Raw genomic sequence first — 24,317 nt, 5'->3', positions numbered from 1 at the left:
TACTTTGGTCTCTGTAGGCTAACATCCGAATCTGCTTAACGGGCTAAGATTGTGCGCACTAAGAAGGAATTTGACTTTTGTTTCAAGCTCTCGCAGTGACAGACATTAAGTACGGATCTATAAACTTTAAATAAAACAAAGACACGAGTGAAGAGTATAAACATGCGTGTGTATGTACAAACAGTTTTCCTTTTTTATCCCATCCTGTGTGATTGTGTCTGTTTTCATTTTTTATTTTAACTGTGTGCTGCCACTCTTGGCCAAGTCTCTCTAGTAAAAGAGATCTTTTGATCTCAATGGGAAAAACCTGTTTAAATAAAGGTTTTTATTATTATTGATATTATCATTGGTGGTAGGAAGTAACTTTAGGAAGTAATTACTATTTCACAAATGGCTGGGTTGCTTTGGACAGCTTTTGTTCTTGTATGGGGGGAAAAAATCATTTGAAAACTGCTTTCTTTATTTGCTCAGGTTATCTTTGCTTCATAATAAAACTGGTTTGCTGATCTGAAACATGTTTTCACTGCACTGTGGTCGTAACACATCAGTAACTTTTATATTTAAAAAAAAATCATCTCTGTTCTTGGAGAGTTCATGATCGACATCTTTGTCTGCCGCTGATTGTTTTGGGTTGAACCTTGAAATTCAACGCGATGCAGAAAGCTGAAACCTCTTTTCCTCTTCATCTATTTTTATTATTTTTTGATCAAACACAACTCCGCCTCCTCCTCTCCAGCCCTCCATCCTCCCATCAGACCGCGAACCCCCCTTGTAGTCATGAGACTTTTGCTGGCGCGACCTTTTCGTGCCTCCGTGCACGCGCTGCTGTCAGCCTCTGAAGGTGTGAGCCGCGTGTTTACTGCCGCCTGCTTCCCGCCGCGTCCGCACGGTGCCAAAGGTGTGAGAACTCCAAGAGGAGCCGACGATGTGTGAAAACCAGCCCGATTCATAAAAAAAAAAAAAAAAAACAGGGAATCTGCTAATCCGTCTTCGCCTCCTCTGCTCTCACTCTCTCTCTCTCTTTTCCGTCTTCTCTCTCTGCTTCACCACTGCAGCAGCGTCAGGCGTGCTGCAAACTGAGAGTTCAGCTGCAGAGAGGGTTAGGCAGCGTGCAGGAGAGAGAGGAGCAAACAAAAAGCGAGTTTTCAGCTTCAAAAGTTTGAAAAACGGAAGAGGATGTAAATTATTTTCAAAATATTCTCTCTCCTAACGCCGCTTAAATCCAGCCTCCCACCAACCTCCTCCTCTCAGCATCTTTAGCCATCACCGGTGAGCCTGGAGGCGTTACCTACACCCCCCCCCCCCCCCCCCTTAGACTCCTTGGTCCAACGCTCCTGGCTCCTCCCACTCCTCTCCTCCCCACCTCCATCTCTCCAGCATCCCGCTCAGTCGCTGAGGGAGCGATGCAGGGGAGGGGCTCCTCTGGGCCGGCTGGGCTCAGAGCCATTTTTATTGTTGTTTTTGAAGAGGAGGGTGCTTTTCTTCCCCCATCTCCTCTCAGTTATCCTCATTCTTCGTCACTGATCCACCCCCCCCCCCTCCATCCCTCCATCCCTCCATCCTCTCCCGGCTGAGCGAACAGTGAGTCCTCAGCATCAGAGCAAGGAGGGAGAGCAGCACCGCCTCATCCTCCTCGCTTCACTGTTGTTATCATCGTTGCCTTCTCCCTCTCAGCTTTGAGTCACCGGCTCGTGTTTGGCACTTCTTTCTTTCTTTTTCTTTTTCTTTTTTTTTTTTTTACTTTCTCCTCGCTCCGGGTTTGCTCTCCCAAACCGGCTCTGCGGTGAAGCGGCGAGGAGCATCTTGGCGAGTGTGTGTCGGCAGAGGAGCGAGGATGCGGACGTCGGGGGCTGCCTGCATCTGCCACAACCCCGCAGGCTGCTCCCGTTAACCGCCTCCGGTAAACGAGCTTTCTGCTTCCCAGCAGGGTGAGGTGGTGGCAGCGGGGGGGGGAAGCGGGGAACCCGGCTGGAGAGGAAGACGGTGCAGGCGGTGGGGCGAGGAGGATCTGAGACGCTGCTGATGATGATCTGAACATATCTGGCTTCTATTTTGCCATTTTTTTTCCCCCTTCATGAATACAAAGAGCAGATCATACCCTGGCTGGGAGCGTGGGTGTGTTTGTGTCAGGAGGAGAGGGGGGGGGGTTTGCTCGCTGCGTGGGTGGCTGTTGAGGTGGGGGAGACTGTAAGCTGTTGTGCACATGTGAATTCCTGCAGCCATGCTTGTTGTTACACGTGTGTCGGGCTACATGTGACCGCCGTGCGTCATTAACCAACACCGTCTCTGTGACCTTGTGTTTCAACACGAAAACTTGTGCTTCTTCTCGCGTGAGATCATGTTGGGTAGACATGCAAAACATATTTGAATCATCCAAAGCTGAATGTTTGTTATTAAGCGCCAACTATATCTACAGTTTCTACATGCATTTATCAGCAAAAGAGTATTTCGATTTTATTTTTTCTTCAGGAATCCCCCCTCTCTGGGCATCATCTACAGTATCTCTTGAACGCTAACGCCTCTCTCTTGTCTCCTTCCCTCCCCCAGCTGGGGGACTGGATGTACGAGAAGATGCTGATGGCGAGGGACAGCAGCCGAGACGAGACCCAGAAGCTTCACAAGAAATGGCAGAAGCACCAGGCCTTCATGGCCGAGCTGGCCCAGAACAAGGAGTGGCTGGATAAAATCGAGAAGGTGAGTGCTGCCTGTTCAGGTTCTTCACATAACGCAGCGTTGCCGCCTGGAGCGAAGCGTTTTTTGGGTCACTCTGCTGCTGAGTGCTTTCTTCCGTCAACCGTTCGCTCAGCCAAAGGAGCTTTAAAGCAGAGGGTGGAGCAAGTTTTGGGAAGTTCATCGTGACTCTTTGGACTTTTCCTGTGGACCATCTTCAGTTCTCTTCATAGCTCCGCGTGTCGGACATTAAAACATAAACAACGTGTCGTTATTCCATCACGTGGTTGATCATTTGTGAAGCATGACTGTTCCATGCGGTCTGGAAGGTTCTTGCCAATGTAGTAGATGTGAGTTCTCTGTGTGTACTGTGCATTGATTTTCATGGCAGGAAATGTTTAATTTTACTTATTTATCATTGTTGCAAAGTATTGGTGTCCCTGCTGGAGGCCGGTGGCAGCGGTTGCAGCGTACCTATGCTGTCGGGGGCAAAACACGCTGGTGGTTAATGGTCTGTGAGAGTTTGCAGTAGGACAGGCCCCATGGCTCTACAAGCAATAGGTTGTTCTGTGTTCTCAGAATGCACCTGCAGCCACATTTCCCTGCTGTCCACATGCCACTAAGTACATCGCCCCACTTTGCCTTTTGGACACGGAGCAAGAAGTGTTCTGTAAGACCCAGAAACTCCACATTCTGTACCTTCTCAGCAAAGCTATGGCCGTCTTGCCAATTGTAGCCTAACTTGGAGCTTAATTATGCGTTTTGAACTGATGTCCCTCTCAAAATACTGATGGCGCTTTATAGCCCCGTTTACACTACCCTTTTTTAACCGAGCCGAGAACGGTCCGAGCTCGGTAACTGAGATAACACTTGAGTGTAAATGGTAAGCAGACTGAACTGAACCGAGCTTGACATAACCGGACTGTGCTAAATGCAGACCAGTTCCAGGTGTGGTCTCGGCCTGTTTTTTTTTTATAGTGTAAATGGGGCTATAGAGCGCATGAGCAGACCGCGTCATCTCCTCACAGTCAGCTGACTAATTTTGCGGTTTCAGACATTCATAAAAATACTAGCTTCCCTATCGTGCCACGCGATTTCCAGAGATGATTCTGCTTAGCAGTGTGATGAACCTCAACGTCTGTCGTTGTTTCCTGCGTCTGTAAATCCTGATTAGACGTTCGTTTGTCTTATCCACTTCCCAAAAGCCGACTCTGTCAGGTAAATTCATCAAAGGTTGCCTTCTTCGCCTGACTCTCCGCAAACAACGAAATAACACAATTATAACCAAATATAACTTCCTGAATGTTATGGGCGCCGCCATTTTTATTTGCTTGAGTCCCTCCTTCAATCCTAGAGAGCAGTAGTACCGCAGATCGTCACTAGGAGGCAAGGAACTGAGATAGTGTGATGTGTAAACGGTCGTCAGAACCAAGCTCGGCACGGTTAACTGATCCAAGCTTGATTTGAACTCGGCATAGATCGGTTAAAAAAGGGTAGTGTAAATGGGGCTTATAAGGCTGAAACCAGGGTCCGAAATTAACACTCGCCAGTCGCCAAATGCGAGTAAATTTCCCGTTTGGCGAGTGAATTTCAGAGGGCTAGCTGCCACATGGCGAGTAAATGTTTGTACCAAATAAAATAAAAGTAACATAAAAATAACAAAACCCATACGATCCGTTCACAGCTCTGTCCATCCAGAGCTCAGTCTAGACCCGACTTCTGCGGTGCTGCTTCAGCTTCTTTCACATTCAGAACCAGTCATGGCTGAACGCTGGATCAGAAAACAGATCTGCTAACCAGATACAGTCTAAAACGCCAATTAGTCTGTTTATAAGTTTCGTTCTTATTTATTCTGTTTTTTTTTTTTTAACTACCTGCGCTGCGGTTCTGTGCTTCACCGCTCTTACTGCGCCTCCCCCGCCCCCCCTCTCGGAGCCAGGTGCTTTTATCAGCGGCCAGCCTTCAAAACGTGAATCGCTACGTTTAATGTCCTTCCACTCGCACCAAAATGTCCCAATTAAAGTCAGTAGGAGAGTCGGTAACTGTTTTTCATGCTCTTTTGTTTTTAACGACACAGAACCAGCGGTGCTTCGGTGGGCGTGGTGCGTTGCGCTTGAATTCAGGTGCGCAAAATTACGTTACATGTCCCCTGTAACATCGGGGGCGCAGCGCACGAGGGTAAAATCCAGCAGCGAGATCAGCGTAAAGACGCAGCGTGAACCCTGAGTGCTTTAAGTGTTGCAGCTGAGGGGAAAATTTTGAACCCTACACAGGGGCAGTTCTGAACAGGGGCCAACAGGGGCCTATGCCCATGTAGAACTGTTCCTGGCCCCTGTTATGGCCCCTGTACTAAAAACATGATGTTAAATTTCTTAGGATGATAAATGCTGACAAAGATAACGTGACTGACTGGTCATTTGGATCAGTTGCATTTTTTTCGTTTATGGTTTTACCCAATAATAAAATAACAAAATAATTAAAAAATAAATATTAAAAAAATAACAATAATTAAAATCAAGCTGTTTCACGTTAAGCTCCCGCTGTATTGAGAAAAGATCAGGGGTCTGCAACCTGCAGTTCCAGAGCCACAATTGGCTCTTTGGCTTACTTAATATTTTAAACGATGAAATGTTGACCTGTTAAGTTTCCCCCCCCCCCCCCCCCCCCCAAATCTTTTGTTCTGTGCCCCTGTGAAAAAACACTGGCCCCACCCTGACCCCCCCTGCTACATTTGGTCTAGAACCCCCACTGACCGTACAGGCTTGATGAAACTCTGCCTCATTCACAAATAAGGCCAACATTCATAGAATAATGATAATCTGTAGTGTTTTTTATCGCCTGGATGTGAATCTGATAATTCATATTGTGTCTTTTATAATCAACTACAATATATATATATTTTTAATTCAGGAAACAAAGATTTCTCTTCCAGGTTCCAGTCAGCCACGCCCCCAACCACGCCCCCACAATTAACATAATTTCACTCTTAATTTTTATAAAAGTTGAGGTCTGGTCAAAATTAATATTTTGGCCGGTAAAAAATATGCCTGGCCGGTTGATTTTTACATCTACCGGCCAACTTGGCCGGTGAATAACAAAGTTAATTTCGGACACTGGCTAAAACTAAGAAGAGGAGAGGAGAACCTCCGCACAGATAGTGACAGATTGTTATGGAAACAAGCCAGCTCCTGACTGTGGGTGTGGTGTGGTTCTAGCATGGTATGGTCTTTGCAGCTCAGCTCCATCCTGGCTGGTTCCAGAGAGAAGTTTGCTCATGTACCTACATTGAAGAAAGGTTCTGGGAATGTGCACAAACATGAAGAGCGTGGTCTTTTTTTTTTTCCTTTAGCAAAGAGAAACTACCAGCTAGAGTCGATCGCCACCACTAGCCAGGAGTTAACAAGTCTTGGCCTTGTTACCACATGCTTTCTGGAGCCATCAATAAGCTTCTAGTATGATTTTGAGTTGGGTTTGTGGGTTTGTTTTATAGGTAAAATGCCTGTTTTTAACTATGTTGCAAACATGGGCAAATGACCACGCACTCTAACTCACACCTGAGGGCAGTTTAGAAAGACTAATTTCCCTGACAGTCGTGTTTTTGGGCTGTGAGAGGAAGCCGGAGTACTCGGAGAGATCCCACACATGCACAGGGAGAACATGCAAACACCATGCAGAAAGACCTCTGCCCAGGACTCAAACCCACAACCTTAGGTAAGTGATCTGTGTAAGCCTCTGTTACTGTAAATAGATTCCCCTATTTAACTGTAAGGCCATGGAAGAGAGACTCTATTATTTACTGAAAATCAAGTAACATTTATAATAGTAGTTTCAACATACACTCTATCCAGCTTTTGATGATACAAGTAGAACACGCCTATCCTCTCCCATCCACCAGGAGGCGCTGCAGCAACCTTCAGACCTCTGCCTCCTCTGACACTGTGCTTTTTTTTTCTGGGACACTCGATATACAAAAAAACCCAACAACATTCTTCTGGGAATTTGAGGCGAGGTAATTAATCTGAGGGAATTGATAGCCATGAAACGCTTAGAAACTAAGGAGCAGTTCTGCAAGCCAATGTCACCTTTCCCTCTCTGCTGAGGCCAAACACGGTGGCACGCACACATGCACGGCGCTAAGGCCCATAAATCAGGAGCAACCTACAGCGACGTCTAGAGAAATGTGGCACAAAAAAAAATCTCCAGCTGTACTGAGCAGCGATGATTTTAAACCTCCGGAAGAACGTCACAGCAGCCAGTCAGAGGTGTGAACACAGCGTTACATCCCTCTGCAGCCAGGCTGGGGGGGGGGGGGGGGGAGTAACCCAATTACATCTGTGTCAGTTTCAGGCAAGAGGCTGAATGAAGACACAGAAGCACACAAAGTTCCTGTTTAAAATCCACCTTGTTTTCTTTCTCCGCCACTAGGTAGCTTCATCACTCGGCTGTTTCAACCAAATCCAGCTGCATATGCAATCAGTGATTCCTTTGTTGAAGACTCGCAGGGATGAAGCACTTGTTTTCTGAGAAATTCTGTAACTGCTTATCCTCTGTGAACTTACACAAGGTTTCTGTGGCTTTTCCGGTTTGCATCTTCATGCTGCAGTCTCCATGATCTACATGACCGATCAGAATGTTTGCTAAATCTTTGCTTTTACTCCTCGAGAATTTCTACTCGGCACCGTATCTGCAGAGAAGAACGGTCAAACATCCAGCCTGAATCATGCCTCGTGCTTGTTGATGGTGAAAACTAGTTCAATTCAATTCAATTTTATTTATATAGTGCCAATTCATGGTCAACATGTCATCTCAAGGCACTTTAAAAAGTCAAATTCAATCAGATTATACAGATTGGTCAAACATTTCCTCTCTAAGGAAACCCAGCAGGTTGCATCAAGTCTCTCCAAGCAGCATTCACTCCTCCTGAAAGAGCGTAGAGCCACAGTGGAGCGTCGTCTGCATTGTTGATGGCTTTGCAGCAATCCCTCATAATGAGCATGCATGAAGCGACAGTGGAGAGGAAAACTCCCCTTTAACAGGGAGGAGAACCTCCAGCAGAACCAGAACCAGGCTCAGTGTGAACGCTCATCTGCCTCCACCCACTGGGGCTTAGAGAAGACAGAGCAGAGACACAGAAAGCTCACGCCAGACCAGGTGTACCTTCTATGAAGAAAAACAGAGAGAGAGAACAGAAAGTTAAACGCTGAAATGACGACAAGCAATGCAAAACTGGAGAGCAGTAGGAGAACTCAGCAGAGTGAGAGAAATAGACCCTGATGTCCTCCAGCAGCCTAAGCCTATAGCAGCATAACTATAGAGATAGCTCAGGGTAACATGAGCCACTCTGACTAGAAGCTTTGTCAAAAAGGAAAGTTTTAAGATTAGTCTTAAAAGTAGACGGGGTGTCTGCCTCACTGACCAAAACTGGGAGTTGGTTCCACAGGAGATGAGCCTGATAGCTAAAGGATCTGCCTCCCATTCTACTTTTAGAGACTCTAGGAACCACCAGCAGACCTGCAGACAAACTATTGACCTTTAACATAAAAAATGCTAATTTCTTGTTGAAACAATTACAGTGAATGTTGTCTAGTAAACTTATCAGCTTCATGTGGATATATGCGTAAATGACAGAGGTGGGACCAAGTGACAGTTTCACAAGTCCCGAGTCAAGTCTCAAGTATGAAACTTTTAATTTTAAGTTGTTTCAAGTCTTTTTATAATGTTGAAATACATGTTAAATGTAAATAATAGAGCACGTGTTCTTATATTATTATTTATCTCAAAACGTGATGAAATCAGTGAAACTGACCTTACAAAACGGTCTCATTAAACTTGGCTTCAAGAATAGTCCTGCTTTGAATTATATTTTTTCCAGAATATTCTGTGAAAAAAATGCAACAGCAGAACTTCATATTCAGACCCAAACGAAATTACTCTTGGGAGCATTTTTGTCCTTAGCTTTTTTTTCTATTCCTTTTTTTAATAATCGGGTTAATTTGATTGGCTGTGCTGCAGCTCACACATACGTATAGAGCAGGGAAAGAGAGAGACGGTCTGCATTTGTAGAAACCGAGTGAGTGAAATTAATTAATGGTGCTCTTTTTAAATGATATATGTCTTAAGCATTAGCTTTTGGGTGAAATGTCTTTTCAAGCAAACAGGTTCAAGTCCAATTCAGTTCTGGAGTCATTGGTGTTCAAGTCCAAGTCAAGTCACAAGTGTCTGAACACTTTTTCAAATCAAATCTAAAGTCATAAAAATAAATGACTGGAGTCTCCACCTCTGGTAAATGATCCAGTTATGTTCTGCTCAGGGCACCTGGATGTTTCCGTGATTCCCTCAGAGGTGATGCTCATGTGGAAAACTGAATTTTTTGTTTCTTGAGAGACAAAGAGACAGAAACAACCTAAAGGAGAACAGTTTTGCCACTCAGCATTGCAATCTGCACACTAAATGACAAATAAATCACACATTTTGACTATTTTATCAATTTAGCTTCAACATACATTGTAGAGATCCCGCTAGAATATCAGAATGTTCTGTTGGTGACCCGTTAGGCCAATCTGATCCTTCCCAGCATAAATAAGGGAGTTGTTATCTTAGCTTTACTGGTCCCAGTTCCTGCTCCTCAGCAGCAGACTGTGGTCACAACAGGGCCGCCGGCTTTCTGGCGCCGTGACAGTGTTTAGCTTCTGAAGTCATACGTGGCGGCCATCTTCACCCCACATGCCCTCTCTCCGGGGGTTGCCTAGCAACCTGGAAAATTAACAGGCAGTAATTTGCTTTGTTTATTTAGAGTATTGATATTCGCTACTGCAACAAGGGAACTAAAAGCAAGTAAATTCTTCTAGAAATTAGTATATTTTTCCTTGAGTTGATCAGCTAAAATAAGACTATTTGCCAATGGAATGAGTATTTTTAACCTGTAAAATAAGATAATTAGATGTCCTGGACTTGTAATAAGATGATGGAAATGAGTTGTTCTTTACTTAAGTGCAAAAATCTTATTTCATTGGCAAATAGTCTTATTACCTGCTCAAATCAAGGAAAAATACACTAATTTCAAAAAAAGTTTAATTGCTTTTTATTCCCTTTTGCAGTGATATTGATTTCAAGCATTACCAGACTGTTAAGGGCATATCTTTGAGAAAAATATCATGCTTTGGGGCTTTTTTTTGTTTGTTTTTTACATTTATATTAACTGTATGTTTTTGGAATGATATTGACTTTTTTACACATTTACTTTTATAAAATTTCCTGGCTTGCGTAATACAATTACTGATCACCCCACCCGGCATGTTTTATCATTCTTCATCAACATGCTCACTGTTGAGGTTCTTTGATTTTCCAAGTTCATGCTTAAAGATAAATTATTTCTAAAAATATTTCTTTAACTTTAGCAACCTGATTGTTTTTAGTATGGGGGTTTCCTTTCTCTACTGAATGTTTTGTGTTATGAATTTATTTATTCTCCCCCTGCCAGCTTCCCGCAGGTTTTTATTTGGATCCACCGACTACTTACTAAGAAAAGCTTTGTGCCAGTGTAGTTACTTTACAAATAGGTCAAATTCACTGGGTTCATGACAACGGGACAGGATTACGCTTCAACATTACGGTTAAAATTCTGATTAGCAGTGTGATGAACCTCAGCGTCTGTCGTCGTTTCCTGCATCTGTAAATCCTGATTAGACGTTCGTTTGTCTCATCCACTTCCCAAAAGCCGACTCCGTCAAGTAAATTCACCAAAAGTTGCCGTCTTCGCCTGACTCACCGCAAACAACGACGTATCACCCAGCATAACTACCTGAATGTTACGGGCGCCGCCATTTTGATTTGCTTGGTGCTGCCTTCAAACCCAGAGAGCAGTAGTACCGCATATCGTCACTAGGAGGCGAGGAAACCAAGGAACCGAGATAGCGTGATGTGTAAACGGTCGTCAGAACCAAGCTCGACTTGTTTAACTGATCCAAGCTCGGACTGAGCTCAGCCTGGATCGGTTTAACAAGGGTAGTGGAAATGGGGCTCTAGATCCAGGAATCTGTTCTACATTAGATGGTAGTAGCGGATGATCCGTCTTCTCTGGATGATGTCACAGCTAACAGAACGCCAGACCAGGTGTACCTACTATGAAGAAAAAAAGAGAGAGAACCAAAAGTTAAAAGTTGAAATGACAACAAGCAATGCAAAACTGGAGAACAGTAGGAGAACTCAGCAGAGTGAGAAAAATAGACCCTGATGTCCTCCAGCCGCCTAAGCCTATAGCAGCATAACCAGTGTTGTATAAAGTACTGAAATCTCGGAATCAAGTAAAAGTACAAGTACCTCTCGAAAATATGACTTTGGTAAAAGTCCAAGTCACCGACTGAAATGTTACTTCAGTAAAAGTCTTAAAGTATCTGAAATGTCTTCTACTTAAGTATGAAAATTACTGTAAAAATAGACGTACTCAAGTAATGTAATGAAAAGTATAAGTAAAAAGTAAAACGAGGCAAATGCAGTTTGAATGACATTTTTTATATTTTGGTATATTTTGAAAGTCAAATTCACTTAAAATATACACAACCAAGTGTAGGAGAAATTTAGATCAATTTTAGACAGAAAACACAACCTTTTTGTAAGCTTTCAGTTTTCCTTCTTCAAGAAACGTCAGTGCTATATAATTTAAAATTGTACACAACCAAGTGCAGGCAAGGGGGATGTATACTAAGAACATGGTTAAGTGATAAACCAGGCTTAGTTAACCTACAGGAAGTGGTAAACCTAATAAATACACCTGCAGGAATTTAAGGCAGCCCAACCAATGAGAGTGGAGTTAAGGGGGGTGCCTAACTTGTTAATCAAAGGGCAGGCGCGTTAGTGATTGGCTGCGTGGAGCACCAGGCCCCGCCCCCGCTGGCGCATAGCAGCGTTGAAATGACACCGAATGCCGAGCGCTTCAAACGGAGGCGCTCCGGGCGAACCTGTGCATGTACGCATGTCTGGCTGAGCCGAACCGACACGCAGAAATACTAATTTTTTCAGGGGTGCTGAGCTAAGATTTAGGGGTTGAGCACACCCAGCCAAGTCCCGACTCTGTCGCAGTCAATCAGTAGGTGGGGTCAAAACACTTGCGTGCGTGAGTCTCTCTCTCTCTCTCTCTCTCTCTCTCTCTCGCTTTTTTTGTAACGAGTAACTAAACCAAACATTGAAAATGTATTGGAGTAAAAGTATGCAATTAAGTTCGGAAATATAGTGAAGTAAAAGTAAAAGTTATCAAAAAAATTATACTCGAGAAAAGTATAAAGTATTTACTTCGTTACTATACAACACTGAGCATAACTATACCACACACACCACATCATGATGTTTCCCATTATTAAGGATTTTAGCAAATGGAAATAATACAATAATACATAGTACTAAAATAAATGAAAAGAAATGATAATCCAATTCCAGTTGAATGTAGATTTATTTTTGATAGGGCTTGTAAATATCTGGTTTTGATTTTAAATATGCATGTATTGTCCAGAGATTAAAAAAAAAGACCAGACAGCTGAAGTCGAATCTATACATTTAAACTGAGCTGGGATGTAGTTCATGCTGTTCTCTTCGTGGTGATTCTTCTGATGTGAACACGTTGTGTCCTGGTTCTGCCTCTCTGCTGGTGCCCTCTGAGAGCCTCGTTCTGTACATGTAAAAGGTTAGTCTGCTGTGAAGGAGCTGCTCCACATTTAAGAGCAGATTCAGCCCCCAGGAAAAGCTTGCTTGTTTGTATATTAGTGTGTGGTTAATGCTTGTGCAACTACGGGTATCTGATGAAGAACGTCAAAGCCGATGTTCTGCCCTGCTTGTTTCCCTGTTTTCTGAATGCATTTCCAGACAGATGTTTGCTGGCGACGTCTTTGAGCTGATCTGCCTTTTCTGAATCGGAGCTTGATCGCCTCGATGACATGATACAAGTGTTAGAGCAAGCTAACTGGGAACAAGCGACATCTTTTTCCACACTTTGTTGATTTACCTTCTTCAAGGGTTTTTCTGGTCCTTTCCGTCGTCTCAACTGACAGCTGTCTGTTTAGGGCGGAGTTTGCAGCTGGAACAGCGCCTCACACTGCAAAAAGAGAACTAAAAATAAGTAAAATTTTGTTAAAATGAATGTATTTGCCCTTGATTTGAGCAGGTAAATAAGATTATTTGCCAACAGAATGAGTATTTTTACCCCTGAAATAAGATAATTAGATATACTGTGCTTGAAATACGATGATGGAGATGAATTATTCTTATTTTAGGTGCAAAAATCTTATTCCATTGGCAAATAGACTTATTTACCTGCTCAAACCAAGGGAAAATACATTCATTTCAAGAAAATTTTACTTCTATTTTTGCAGTGCAAGCTCTTTCCATTAACCCGGAGACTTGTTTGCTGAATTAGACCTTTGCAGGTATTTTGCTTTCGAAATCAAAACTTACTGAGTGATGATACTCCAAAATCATCAAACATTTATTCTGAATTGGCAGCCAGTGAGTGGCTGCTAGTTTAGTCAGTATTTAATCAAACAGGCTAGCTCTTTATGATGGTCTTTAGGAAGCTTTATTGCAACTCTAGAAAACCGCAGTGCACTGTATTGTCACAGCATCTCATTGGTGCACACAAAGGGAGCTTCAGTGGTAGCTGCCCAGGACAGCCAAGCAGAAGAGACATGATTTGACGATCATGATTTACCTTTTTATGACGTATCAGCTTGTAGCGACGGTAAGCGGCGACTGGAGCAACATGCCTCCTGTTTTATGGGCTTGTGACGGTTGCCAGGCAGCAGCTGCCCAATCGGCTGTCGCTCCTTTTCTGTCCCCCGTTCTGTCGGCTCATGCATGAAGGTCATTCCTGCATCCCATCCTGTTCCCTCTTCCTGTTTCTTTCTGACTCTTTCACTCATCCTCAGGTTTCCATTCAGCTTCTTCCCAGTCTTGGGTTCCAGACTGTGAGCCAGAATCTGATTAATATCTGCTTTTGTCTAGGATTTTCCAGCTACTTAGATTTATTTTAAAGGAGCTCTTAGTCTAGAAACATCCTTCGAGGAATTATTTCATCGAGCAGCTACATCCATTAAGGTTTATATTGATCTTTCTGCTGATGTGGGAACATATCTAATGCTTAATTATATTGATTGACGTGTTATATTGGAGGTTAGATCAGCTATGTGTGGAAAAACTAGCTACAGTGTTTGTCTGAAAGTGGAACACTGGGTGTGCAAATTGGAAATCTGGAGGCATCCTTATGATGGATTGGAGGGGCTAACTTGGAAAATGGATTTAAATAGTGTCTTTTCAGGTCGTTTTGAGGTATTTTTCGATCTCTGCGGTCTTCAGTGACTTAAAGAACTTTGTTTATTCTTTAACAGGGACTGTATGTTGCAGCAGCTGGCAAGAGGCCTTTAAAGTTGTACAGCTTTTTTAGTTGGAAAACCTGTGTTATAATCTTATAATTGCCCATTCATTCAGTGTCATTTGGTCCCTGCACAGTCTGGAAATGTATCGGAACTATATATTTGTGTTTTTGAGTTGTCTCGAGATATGGATCGATATGGAAAATAAATTAAAACATGGGAAAATATTTGTATTTTCTTCAACTTTTTCCCAAAATCACTCTATCCATCCATTTTCCTGGATGTCTACGAAAAATAGATGAGTGTGGAGCTAACTTTTCAGTCATCTCATCATTGATCACGCTAAGTTTAGAAATTGTTTGCGGACCGGTTAGCGTCCAATTTATTGGGTTTATTATGTCTCTGCCGCTTACATCGCTGTCCTGGCTCTCACTACACATCCATGCAGGCTTCTTTAAGCAGTAACGGCCACGGCTGCACATAAAACCATTGTTAACAGCCGTGCTGCTTTTTTGTTATGATGTCGGCTTAATATTGTCGGCTCTCATTGCTCATAAACAGAGATGTCGGTATCCACACTTTTTTCTCTAAACAGTGCACAACTGTGTGACTCAAATCCATTTAAATAACATAACCGAGCTTTCTGGGTTCATTAGTGGCACCATATGACTGGACTTGGAGCTGGGCTTAGTTTTTTCCACCAACACTTCTGTATAGAACATCAGGCGTGGTGTACTGCCTGGCTGCTCTATGGCAATCCTTGTGTGACATTTAACCAGCATGTGTAAAATATAAACTTGTAATTGCACAGCAGTGATGAAACTAATTTTTATTTATGGTTTTCAATTAAGAAATAATGCACATTAAATATATATTTATAATTGTAATATAATAATACACTGTGCAATAATAATACACTGTGCAATACACTGTGCAATAATCCTGAAAGAAGTGACTTCTGCTGCTATTACACCTGAATATATGTCAATACACATGTATATAAGTCACCATGAATGTACATAAGACATCCTCTGTCTTATTTCTATTTTGTATTTTTAATTTTTATTTTCTTATCTACTTATTTTTGATCCACTGAATAAACGGGGACACACTGTATATACCTGATGCACCTTGTCCTACTTTGGAACCTTCTTCTTCTGATTACTGATTACTGAGCCGATGTGACATGTGAATTTCTCCAATGTGATATCAATAAAGCCTATCTTATCTTATTTTATCTTATCTTAAGTAATCTAAAAAGTCATGATTTATTGCACGTTTGTTAAACAATGATAATAGAGGGGAGAAGGGACCTCCCGATATGCTCTCTACTGTGTTCCAGGCTTCCAGTAGTGTTGCCAGGTCCACTTGTTTTCAGCGTTTGCAGAATATGAGTTTGCAAAGCTACCTTTTTGGTTAGCTGGGCCCACCACTGATGTCCAACCATCCAACTATCCATCTATTTGTCTATTGGTCCATACATTGTAAATGGTAAATGGCTTGTACTTCTATAGCCCTTTATCAAGTCTGATGACCCCTAAGCGCTTTACACTACAGTCATTCAGCCATTCCCACCCTGACATCCATCCATTGTCTTTCACTTATAGTTGAAACAAAGTCTTCCGTCTGCATTTTTAAGACCCTACACCACCCATCCCCACCGCATATCCCACTCTTGAGGCATACATATGAATAACAATGCTGTCAATTACTGTCATTTGCCCAAGAGGTAAAAAGCTGAGAAGATAGTCGTCGTGTGGCATGACAAAAACATCACTGTATATTACTGTAGTACTGTAGTGATTTGTACACTATACAGCCAAATGTACTCACTTACCCATCCAAATAATCTAAAGCAGGTGTTCCCATCACCTCCATGGCCAGAGGTGTGTAAAATAAAGCACCACACATCCAGACTGTTTCTACAAACATTTGTGAAAGAATAGGTCGCTTTTAGGGGCTCTGTGATAGGATGCCACCTGTGTAACAAGTCCAGTCATGAAATGCCCCCCCCCCCCTAAATATTGCCCAGTCAACTGTCAGCTGTACTGTAACAAAGCGGAAGCGATTGAGGACGACAGCAACTCAGCCAGGAAGTTGTAGGCATTTCACTCCACTCCCCCACCCCCCATTTATTAGCCGCCCGCAAAAAACTTTGAAGTTGTTCTGTGTAACACGAGTCCGGCCTGTCCTTGGGAGACAACTGACACTCCTAAATACTTCTACCCACTGCAGAACCTGGTGGGTTTATTCAAAAACAGCCGGATCTCTGGTGAAAACATTGTGGCACAAATAGAAAAAAATATTCTTCATTAGGCCCTTTATATTTGTGAGGAAACTTGGTCAGAGCAACAATGGTAGGGCAGTGAAGCAAAGGAAGAGAAACGTCCACAGTAGTAGGTGTTATTGTTGTGCAGAGATCCGGATCCATAAGCTGACGTTTGCATTGTTCTGAATGCTTAATGCGACGTTGATTCAATAAGTGGTGTTCTGTTGCTGCAGGATGACTGGACTTCCTCAACAAGTCGGAGACGCCAATCTGGATGGGCAGGGTTCAAATCCCACGAGTGAATTACGACTTTGTTGTGAATGGACAGCTTCAGTCGAAATGCAAATCAGAAAGAGAGACTTATATTGCAGAATATCTTCCATTAAGCTATTAGTGCATTTCTCTAATTACAAAATGTATATAAGGACTCTTAATTTTTGTTTTTACAGAGCTAGAAATCACAGAAATGTTTTTTCTCTAGGTGTTTTGGTTGTGAAGGGGATCGCTCTTATTTTTATGAAGATACAGTCCCAACGGAAGCTTTTAAAGGTGAATCGCTTCAGGGGATTGCGAATGTGAGCCTGATGAATCATACGTCAGTGCACTGTGAAGATGCGCTTTTCTCTCTGCGCTTTTAAGCCTAAATCCACTGGGCTTTGGATTCTGCTCGATAATTAACTGACCTCATTAACTTTAAGGAGGACAAGATCAGCCTCTTCTTATTGAATTTGCTTTCAATCATTTTCTATCTTTTTTGCTCACTTTCTATTTTGTTTTCACCATTGAAAAAGGTCAGAATGACTCTCAGGACTACCGTGGGAGAAACTAAGCACACCCTTTTAGAGGAAAACGTGGTGCTGTCGATCAAATGCATTTAATTATCTGTAAAACTGTTTTTAATTTTGCTTCTCTGGAGCGTTCAGGCGTGTGTTTTAACACAATGCCAGGGCAGGAAGTCATCAGCAACAACCTTAGGAAAGCAACCGTTGCTTATCTACAAGTGGGAAACATTTCAGACAGGGTTGTCCAAAGTCCAGGGGCCATAATGTGTGATAAAGATCTTCAGAAATTAAAGTTTTCATCTTTGAATAACCACACTTTTTAAAATCTCGTTAAATCCAAAATGACTTTTATTCAAATGAGGACTTTTACTCGCACCAAAATCTGTCTTTAATTAATTTATTAACGTCAGCTAAACACAGCAAGTGTTTTTGAAGAAAGGCCAACACAAATCCTTTTCTTATTGATAAAAATACATTTTTTAATACGGCAAATGTGCAAAAGCCTTTTAAAGTTTAGGATCTGCAATGATTGACACATCTCTTACAAATCTGACTAGTTTGATTAAAATATTTGCACGCTAGCTTTGTAGAGCCAGTAAAAAAAAAAACTATTGTACAATGTATTTTTCCAGTAATCTTAATTTTTTAAGTAATACTTTTTTAAGCTCCTGAGTACTTTTGAGTTGACAATTTTGCCCTTTCAGTTACAGTGTTCATTATTATTCGATAGATGTTGCCTTGTTGGTTCATTCCTTTGGGTTTAGTTTCTCACTTGTTTCTTGTGTTCGGGTCCCTTTGTGTTCTGGATTATTGTTGTCAGATCTGTTAAATTTTTCTCCTGGGTTTCTTCGTATAGTTCAGTTGTGGTCTGGTTATTTAGTCTCCATCCCTCAGATTCCCTGCCTTACACAGCTGCTCCACATCTCCCCTGATTGCTCGTAATTTTTTCACCCCTGCCTCATCATGCCAGCTCATTGGTTCTTTCTGCCCCCCTCTCCCCCTGCCCCTCCCCCGCTGGATCCTCACTTTGAAATTCTTGTATATCACGATTACTCTTCCCGTTTCTCCATCCCTGGTCCATCTCCGGATCTCCTCATGTATTTTTGTAGGTTTATATTTTATTATTAAATCCTCCTTCACATCAAGCTGCTCCCTAGTTCCTGTCTGCTCATTGATTCTGCAAACAACCCACACCCCGAGTCGATTTAACACTCAGAAAAGCTGCAACAAACTCTACACCGCAAAACTGATCTAATAATAAGTAAAATGTCCTTAAAGTTGGTGTATTTGTCCTTGATTTAAGCAGATAAATAAGATTATCTGCCAATGGAATGAGTATTTTGATCCCTAAAATAAGATAATTAGACATCCTGCACTTGAAATAAGATGATAGAGATGAGTTGTTCCTATTTTAAGTGCAAAAGTCTTATTCTACTGGCAAATCATCTTATTTACCTGCTCAAATAAAGGACAAATGTACTCATTTTAAGAACATTTTACTTATTTTTAGTTCCGGTTTTGCAGTGTAGAGCTCCAACTTACAGACTACAGGCTAAATGTTGGAGTTCATGACAGGATGAATAGGAAAACACTTTAATATGTTGTCTTGGTGGGAAGGTTTGCTGTGAGGCTTTTCTCTCTGAGAGGAGTATGACAAGTGTGACTTTTCACATTTCAGTCTGAATGAACCAAATGTCTTTTCCACAGAGGAGAGAGAAATGCCTTAATGTACAACACCATGTCTGGAGTAAATCAAATACAGCACATCAGACCCAATGTCAACCACAGCAGTGGAGGGCTGATGATCTGGGCTTAGTTTGCACCTCTTTGATACTCTTTGGGTCCATTATAGATTTTTCACATAGCTTTTCTATTTCATGTCTAAATAACAGTATTTGATCTATTTTTTAATGCTTAATGTGAGGTTTAAATCATTTTATTTTATTTTTGTGTGTGTGTTTTTGTGTGTCCTGCCTGGCAGTGTGACAACAAGAATTGTTGTCACAATAGGTTTTACTTTCACAAGTGGAGCCTTGCTGCTTTTGCCGTAGTGCTCCGCTTGATTTATATTTGCAGGAACCTTTATTAGATTTTATTCTGGGACTATTTCATGTTCCGTGGATACAGAAACGGGAAGGTAGAAGAAGTAAATAGGAGAGAAACACATGAGACAAAATGCCAAAAAAGGGAGAAAAGGTGAAAGAGGAGAGGAAAAGGAAGAGAGTGATATAACATCCTCTGAGTCTGCTTCTACACCTGCAAAGAGAGATATAAAAAGAACAGCAGAACCAGCTGATAAAATATTACAGGTACAAACAACCAACGCCTTGATACCATCACTGAAGAATATACAGGATTAATTAATATGAAATGTATAAAGTGACAGCTTAAGATAATAATAGAAGTTTCCTCTATAGAGGTGAATCTAAAAGCACCTGAATCCGAGCACTTGTAGGTGTTTGGGAGAGTGCACATGCACTGCTAAAAGGGAATTAAAAGTATGTAAAAATTTCTTGAAATTAGTATATTTTTCATTAATTTGAGCACTTAAATAGGACTATTTGCCAATGAAATGAGTATTTTTGATGGAAATGAATTGTTCCTATTTTAAGTTCAAAAATCTTATCCCATTGGCAAATAGTCTTATTTCCCTGCTCAAATGAAGGAAAAATACACTAATGTCAAGAAGATTTTACATACTTTTAGTTCCCTTTTTGCAGTGTGTGTATGTAAGGTCTATCCATAAGAAAAATGCTCAGTAGTGGCTGTGAGGAGCCAAAGACCACCCAACCCCCCACCCCAGAGCACCGAGGCTGACCCCAGGGGAACCAGAACTCCAGATGCCCGAAGGGACCCCCAGAGCAAAGGTGCCCAAGAGGGGCCAACACAGGGAGACCTGCCCCCACCCATCCCTGGGGAGAGCAGAGAGGAGCCCCAAAAAATTAAAAACATGGGGCTTCAGCTTTTTAAACTCTAGTAAAGACCTCATTTTTATTTCTATTTTGTTGGCATCTTATGCAAAATGCAATAAAGCAAACAGACTACAGGCTTTATGATGGACATGGATAAAACTGAGGTGAAATGGAAACTCTCTGAGAAAATAAAACAGGAAGTTGAACCAGTGGGAAAAGCGGAGCATTTTTCCCAGACTCTGAGTAAATATTGACACAGTAGCTGCTGTGGCCTGCGTGTGACAGACACATTGACTAACAGATCTCTGCTGTGGGACCAACACCAGACAGCACACTGAGGATGACCCATCTGTCCCTGTCAGCATCAGCGCTCCCACAGGAGAGGCTTCCCGCTGTCCTGCAGCTCTCCGGCTTCCTCTTGGTCGGTTTGTGGCTCAGATGTGCTCCTTAAACATGAACAGCCTTTCAGATGTTACTTTTTCTTTACAGTGTCATGAATTAGCAAACTATGCCTAATCCACAGCTTTGTTGTCTTCTAAAAATGTCTGACTTGTTAAAGATCTATTAAATCCCTCAAAATGAAACCTGATGTCTTCATTTGCTAAATGCTAAATATGTTTCCAAACTCATATAATCTAGATACTTGGACACTTGGGTCCTGCAGTCAATTAAACCTAAAGAAGAGACTGAGGATTTTCCTCTGTTGTGGGATCTGTGCAGATGACATCTCCATGTGGGTGAATCCGCCCGAGCCCACGCAGAGCTCCCACTCACTGCAGTGGATGGCACACATCAGCAGCCGCGAAAAACACCAGGATGGAAGCTGTCGTAACCCACTCTCACTGGGAATTACAGTGGGCTGCTTGTGTTTCCACCGTTTCTCTGTGTAAATGGAGACACGGTGCAGGTGTCATGTTGCTTTGAACAAATGGATTAACCTTTTGTCTTCTTGAGGAGTGTTTTAAGCTTGCTGTGTTTTAATCTCACTCGTATAAATGTTTTATATCACGTGTCAAACTCGAGGCCCGCGGGCCGAATCTGGCCCATCAAGGCATTTTATCAGGCCCACAAGATCCAAAAAAGGCACATCATGTCATAAAGTAGAGGCATATATCCTTTTAATTTGTATAAAGTGGCTAAAACTGTACCTCCTGTAGTGAATGTTGACTATTTTTTTTATCTGTGTAGTAAAAGTTTTCTCACAACACATTAAAGCAACCCAGAAATGTCCAGAAAGAGGAAAAAAAGATGCAGAATGACGAGTTTAAAGTGTAACTCATGTAACTCAACTGTTTTGCAGATAAAGTGCTCAAATGGGCCTAAGGCTGCTAATTTTATGTTACTGTGAAATATTTTACATTTTTTGTGTAAACTGGAATGAAATTATGATTATGATTATTTTTCTAAGTCTTAAACAGACAGACAGTTAAAGTGCTTGTGCAATTTGGACAATGATGTGCAAAACTGGAGGTTTCATTCAGAAATAAGAGTTTTTCTACATTTTTTGGTTTTAATAAATTCTTTATTATTAAACACCAATTTTCTTTGGAGTTTTTTAAGCTTTTTTATCAAGGATTTTCAATAAAAAAAATAAAACAATGTTCAACTGTATACAGTGAACAAAAGAAGAAAATCCAAAACCAAATCCTTTTTACAAAAACTCCAAATATGGTAAAACGTGTAGTCAAGCAAAACTATTAGGGGACATTTGTTGCCATTTTCAAAGAACCACAATTTTATTTATATTTTTAGGTTTCTTTTTTTTTTATTAAAAGCTTCTGCAAACAGATGATAGAGAATTTTTTATCCATGGGTTGTTATTTGTGGAAAATGATGTAAAGAAAATAGAAGCACAACCTGATGACAAGAAATATAGATCTTCAAACATATTACTGGTACTTTTAGGGTTGTTCTTTTGTAGAAAGTCAATGAAATTATTCCAAGAAAAAAAATTGCTAAAACCGGCATTTTTGTGTGTCTAGGTAAAATAGTGTGTTGGTTCTTTGTTCTTTGTAGCCAAATTTATTAAGTACCAATGTGGAAGGTCCAAAGAAAAAAGGATTCTGCCGCAGGTTGCAGAACCCTGGTTGTGTCACCGGTAACTTTTGACTAACGCTTCAAACTTACTTTGCTGTGGTGTGGTTCTAGCTGCTGAAATAAAGCGAAAATATGCACAAAAGAAAATTAAAGTTAAAGAGAACCTGAACAAACAACAATAAAGCAGGAGACATTTTACACTGAAGGTGTAAGGACAGTATTAGAGGAGAGTGAGTGAAAGACTTTTAGGGGGTTTAGAAGCATTTCACTTAATCATTTCTCATTATTTACCTGTCTTGTTACATGGAAAACTGTAATTTAAATGTTTTTTTTATCTTTATTCTGATTTATCTGCAAAAAATTGGTAAAGTGAAACGATAAAAAAATAAAACAATAAACTGAAAATTGTCATGTGCATAGCTGTCCACCCCATTTGCTATGAACCCCCCTAAAAGTTCTGGTGCAACCAATTACCCTCAAAAAGTGCCATAATTAGTGAAATGAAGTCCACCTGTGTGCAATCCAAAGGTCATGTGACCTGTGAGGATAAACACCTTTTCTTAAAGGTCCCAGAGGCTGCAGCGCCACTAAGCTAGAGCCGTCACCTCATGAAGACCAAATTTGAATGTTTTGGAACGGCCTAGTCAAAGTTCGGACTTCAATTCAATTGCAAAGCTGTGGTTAGACTTGAAGATGGCTGTTCTGGAGTGAAAACTATCCACCATGGAGGAGCTGGAGCAGTTTAGAAAGTTTAGAAATCCCAAACACCAGATGTGGCTACCTCGTAGAAACTGATCCAAAGGGACTTGCAGCTGGAACTGCTGCAAAAGTACTGACTTTAGGGGGAGACGAGTTATGTGAGCTAAAGTATTCTGTTACTTTGTCCTATTTGTTGTTTGCATCATGATAAAAAAATATTGGTCTTCAAAGTTGCAGGCCTGTTCTGTACATAAAGTGGTGCAAAATACATTTTTATTCCAGGTTGAGAGGCAACAAAACATGAAAAATGGCAGGAATGGGGGTGACACACACAGAAATTTTCCGTCAGGCTATAATGTTCATCCTGCTATAGACGGTAGAAATTTTCTTTGTATAAAACACACAGGCTCCACTAGATTGGTCTGAATTGAATAGGAGAAGGACTTTAGTGCAAAGGGGGTAGAATTAAGTATAAATGAAGTGGAGCAGGTGAATGATGGCCCATCTGCTCGTCCAGCGGGGGGTTCTGAATGGGTTGAGGTTGAAAAGGGGGCGGAAATATGAAAAGGACGGGGGGGGGGGCTGAATACATCTATGGGGCTCTGCAAGGCAACACATAGACATGCCAACGCCTTCCTAACCACAGCTACACGTCGTCTGAACATCATTCTGCTGAAATACATCAGAGGAAGAGATTTTTAATGTGAGATTAAAAATGCTTTGGTGTACACATCTTTTTATGTTGATCTCAATGGAATAAAATTCAATAAAATTCAATAAGTTCAAATCTTAAAAAGCCTCTCTCCTCCTCCTACTTCTCTTGTCCATGCAGGAAGGCCAGCAGCTGATCAAGGAGAAGCCGGAGCTGAGCCCGGTGGTCCGGAAGAAGCTGGAGGAGATCAGGGAGTGCTGGCTGGATCTGGAGAGCACCACTCAGGCCAAAGCTCGGCAGCTCTTCGAGGCCAACAAGGCGGACCTGCTGGTGCAGAGCTACGAGAGCCTGGACCAGAGGCTGGGCCAGCTGGAGGGTCAGCTGTCCTACGTGGACCAGGGGCAGGACCTCACCACCGTCAACAAGCAGCTCAAGAAACTACAAGTAGGTCCTGTTGATGTTTGACCCAAAAAACCAGCTGGTTTGGCTTTGTTACTTTTAACAATTAGAAAGGGTTCAGTTTCTAGGAACTCCTAATTCATCCTCCCACTTAACCACCCATTTTCAACCCACTCTACCTCATCGTCCCATTTTGTCTTTGACAGATATTGTTTTCATTAAATTGAAGAATATTTTAAAAAAAAATTTGGTTTGGAGCACTCAGGCTTTTAAATCTAAACAGGAACAAAGCTCCTTTATTTATATATATTATCGCCTGGTATCTCTAACTCTGCTGCTTATAGTTTTGGCACGCCTGCCATTAACAGTGCTTTACCACAACGTCCTAACTCCAACTAAACTCCATTACCCAGCATCCATTCTTCCAAGGGGTACAGTGTCCTTCATAGGGTTGGGAATTGAAAAGATTTTCACGATTCCGATTCCCTTATCGATTCTGTGAAACGATTCGATTCCTTTTCGATTCTCTTTTCGATTCCA

At 41.7% G+C, this 24,317-nt stretch overlaps 1 protein-coding gene across 4 annotated transcripts in view; it reads left to right on the top strand.

The window, feature by feature from the left end:
- The window catches only part of LOC105933065 (spectrin beta chain, non-erythrocytic 4), a 129,324-nt gene that overhangs the window by 67,481 nt on the left and 37,526 nt on the right, over window positions 1–24,317 (top strand). For 3 of the 4 annotated variants that reach the window (XM_036149866.1, XM_036149867.1, XM_036149869.1), the window contains exons 25-26: window positions 2,548–2,694; window positions 23,559–23,822. In XM_036149866.1, coding sequence (XP_036005759.1) covers window positions 2,548–2,694; window positions 23,559–23,822 — 411 coding nt within the window. Of the gene's footprint in view, window positions 1–1,387; window positions 1,901–2,547; window positions 2,695–23,558; window positions 23,823–24,317 lie in introns of those variants that run through there. The other variant, XM_036149870.1, reaches the window with a different exon arrangement.

Source organism: Fundulus heteroclitus, chromosome 18, assembly GCF_011125445.2.
Source record: "Fundulus heteroclitus isolate FHET01 chromosome 18, MU-UCD_Fhet_4.1, whole genome shotgun sequence".
Lineage (NCBI taxonomy): Eukaryota > Metazoa > Chordata > Actinopteri > Cyprinodontiformes > Fundulidae > Fundulus > Fundulus heteroclitus.
The sequence above is the reverse complement of the archived record's forward strand: the minus strand, read 5'-3'. Positions and strand labels throughout refer to the sequence as shown.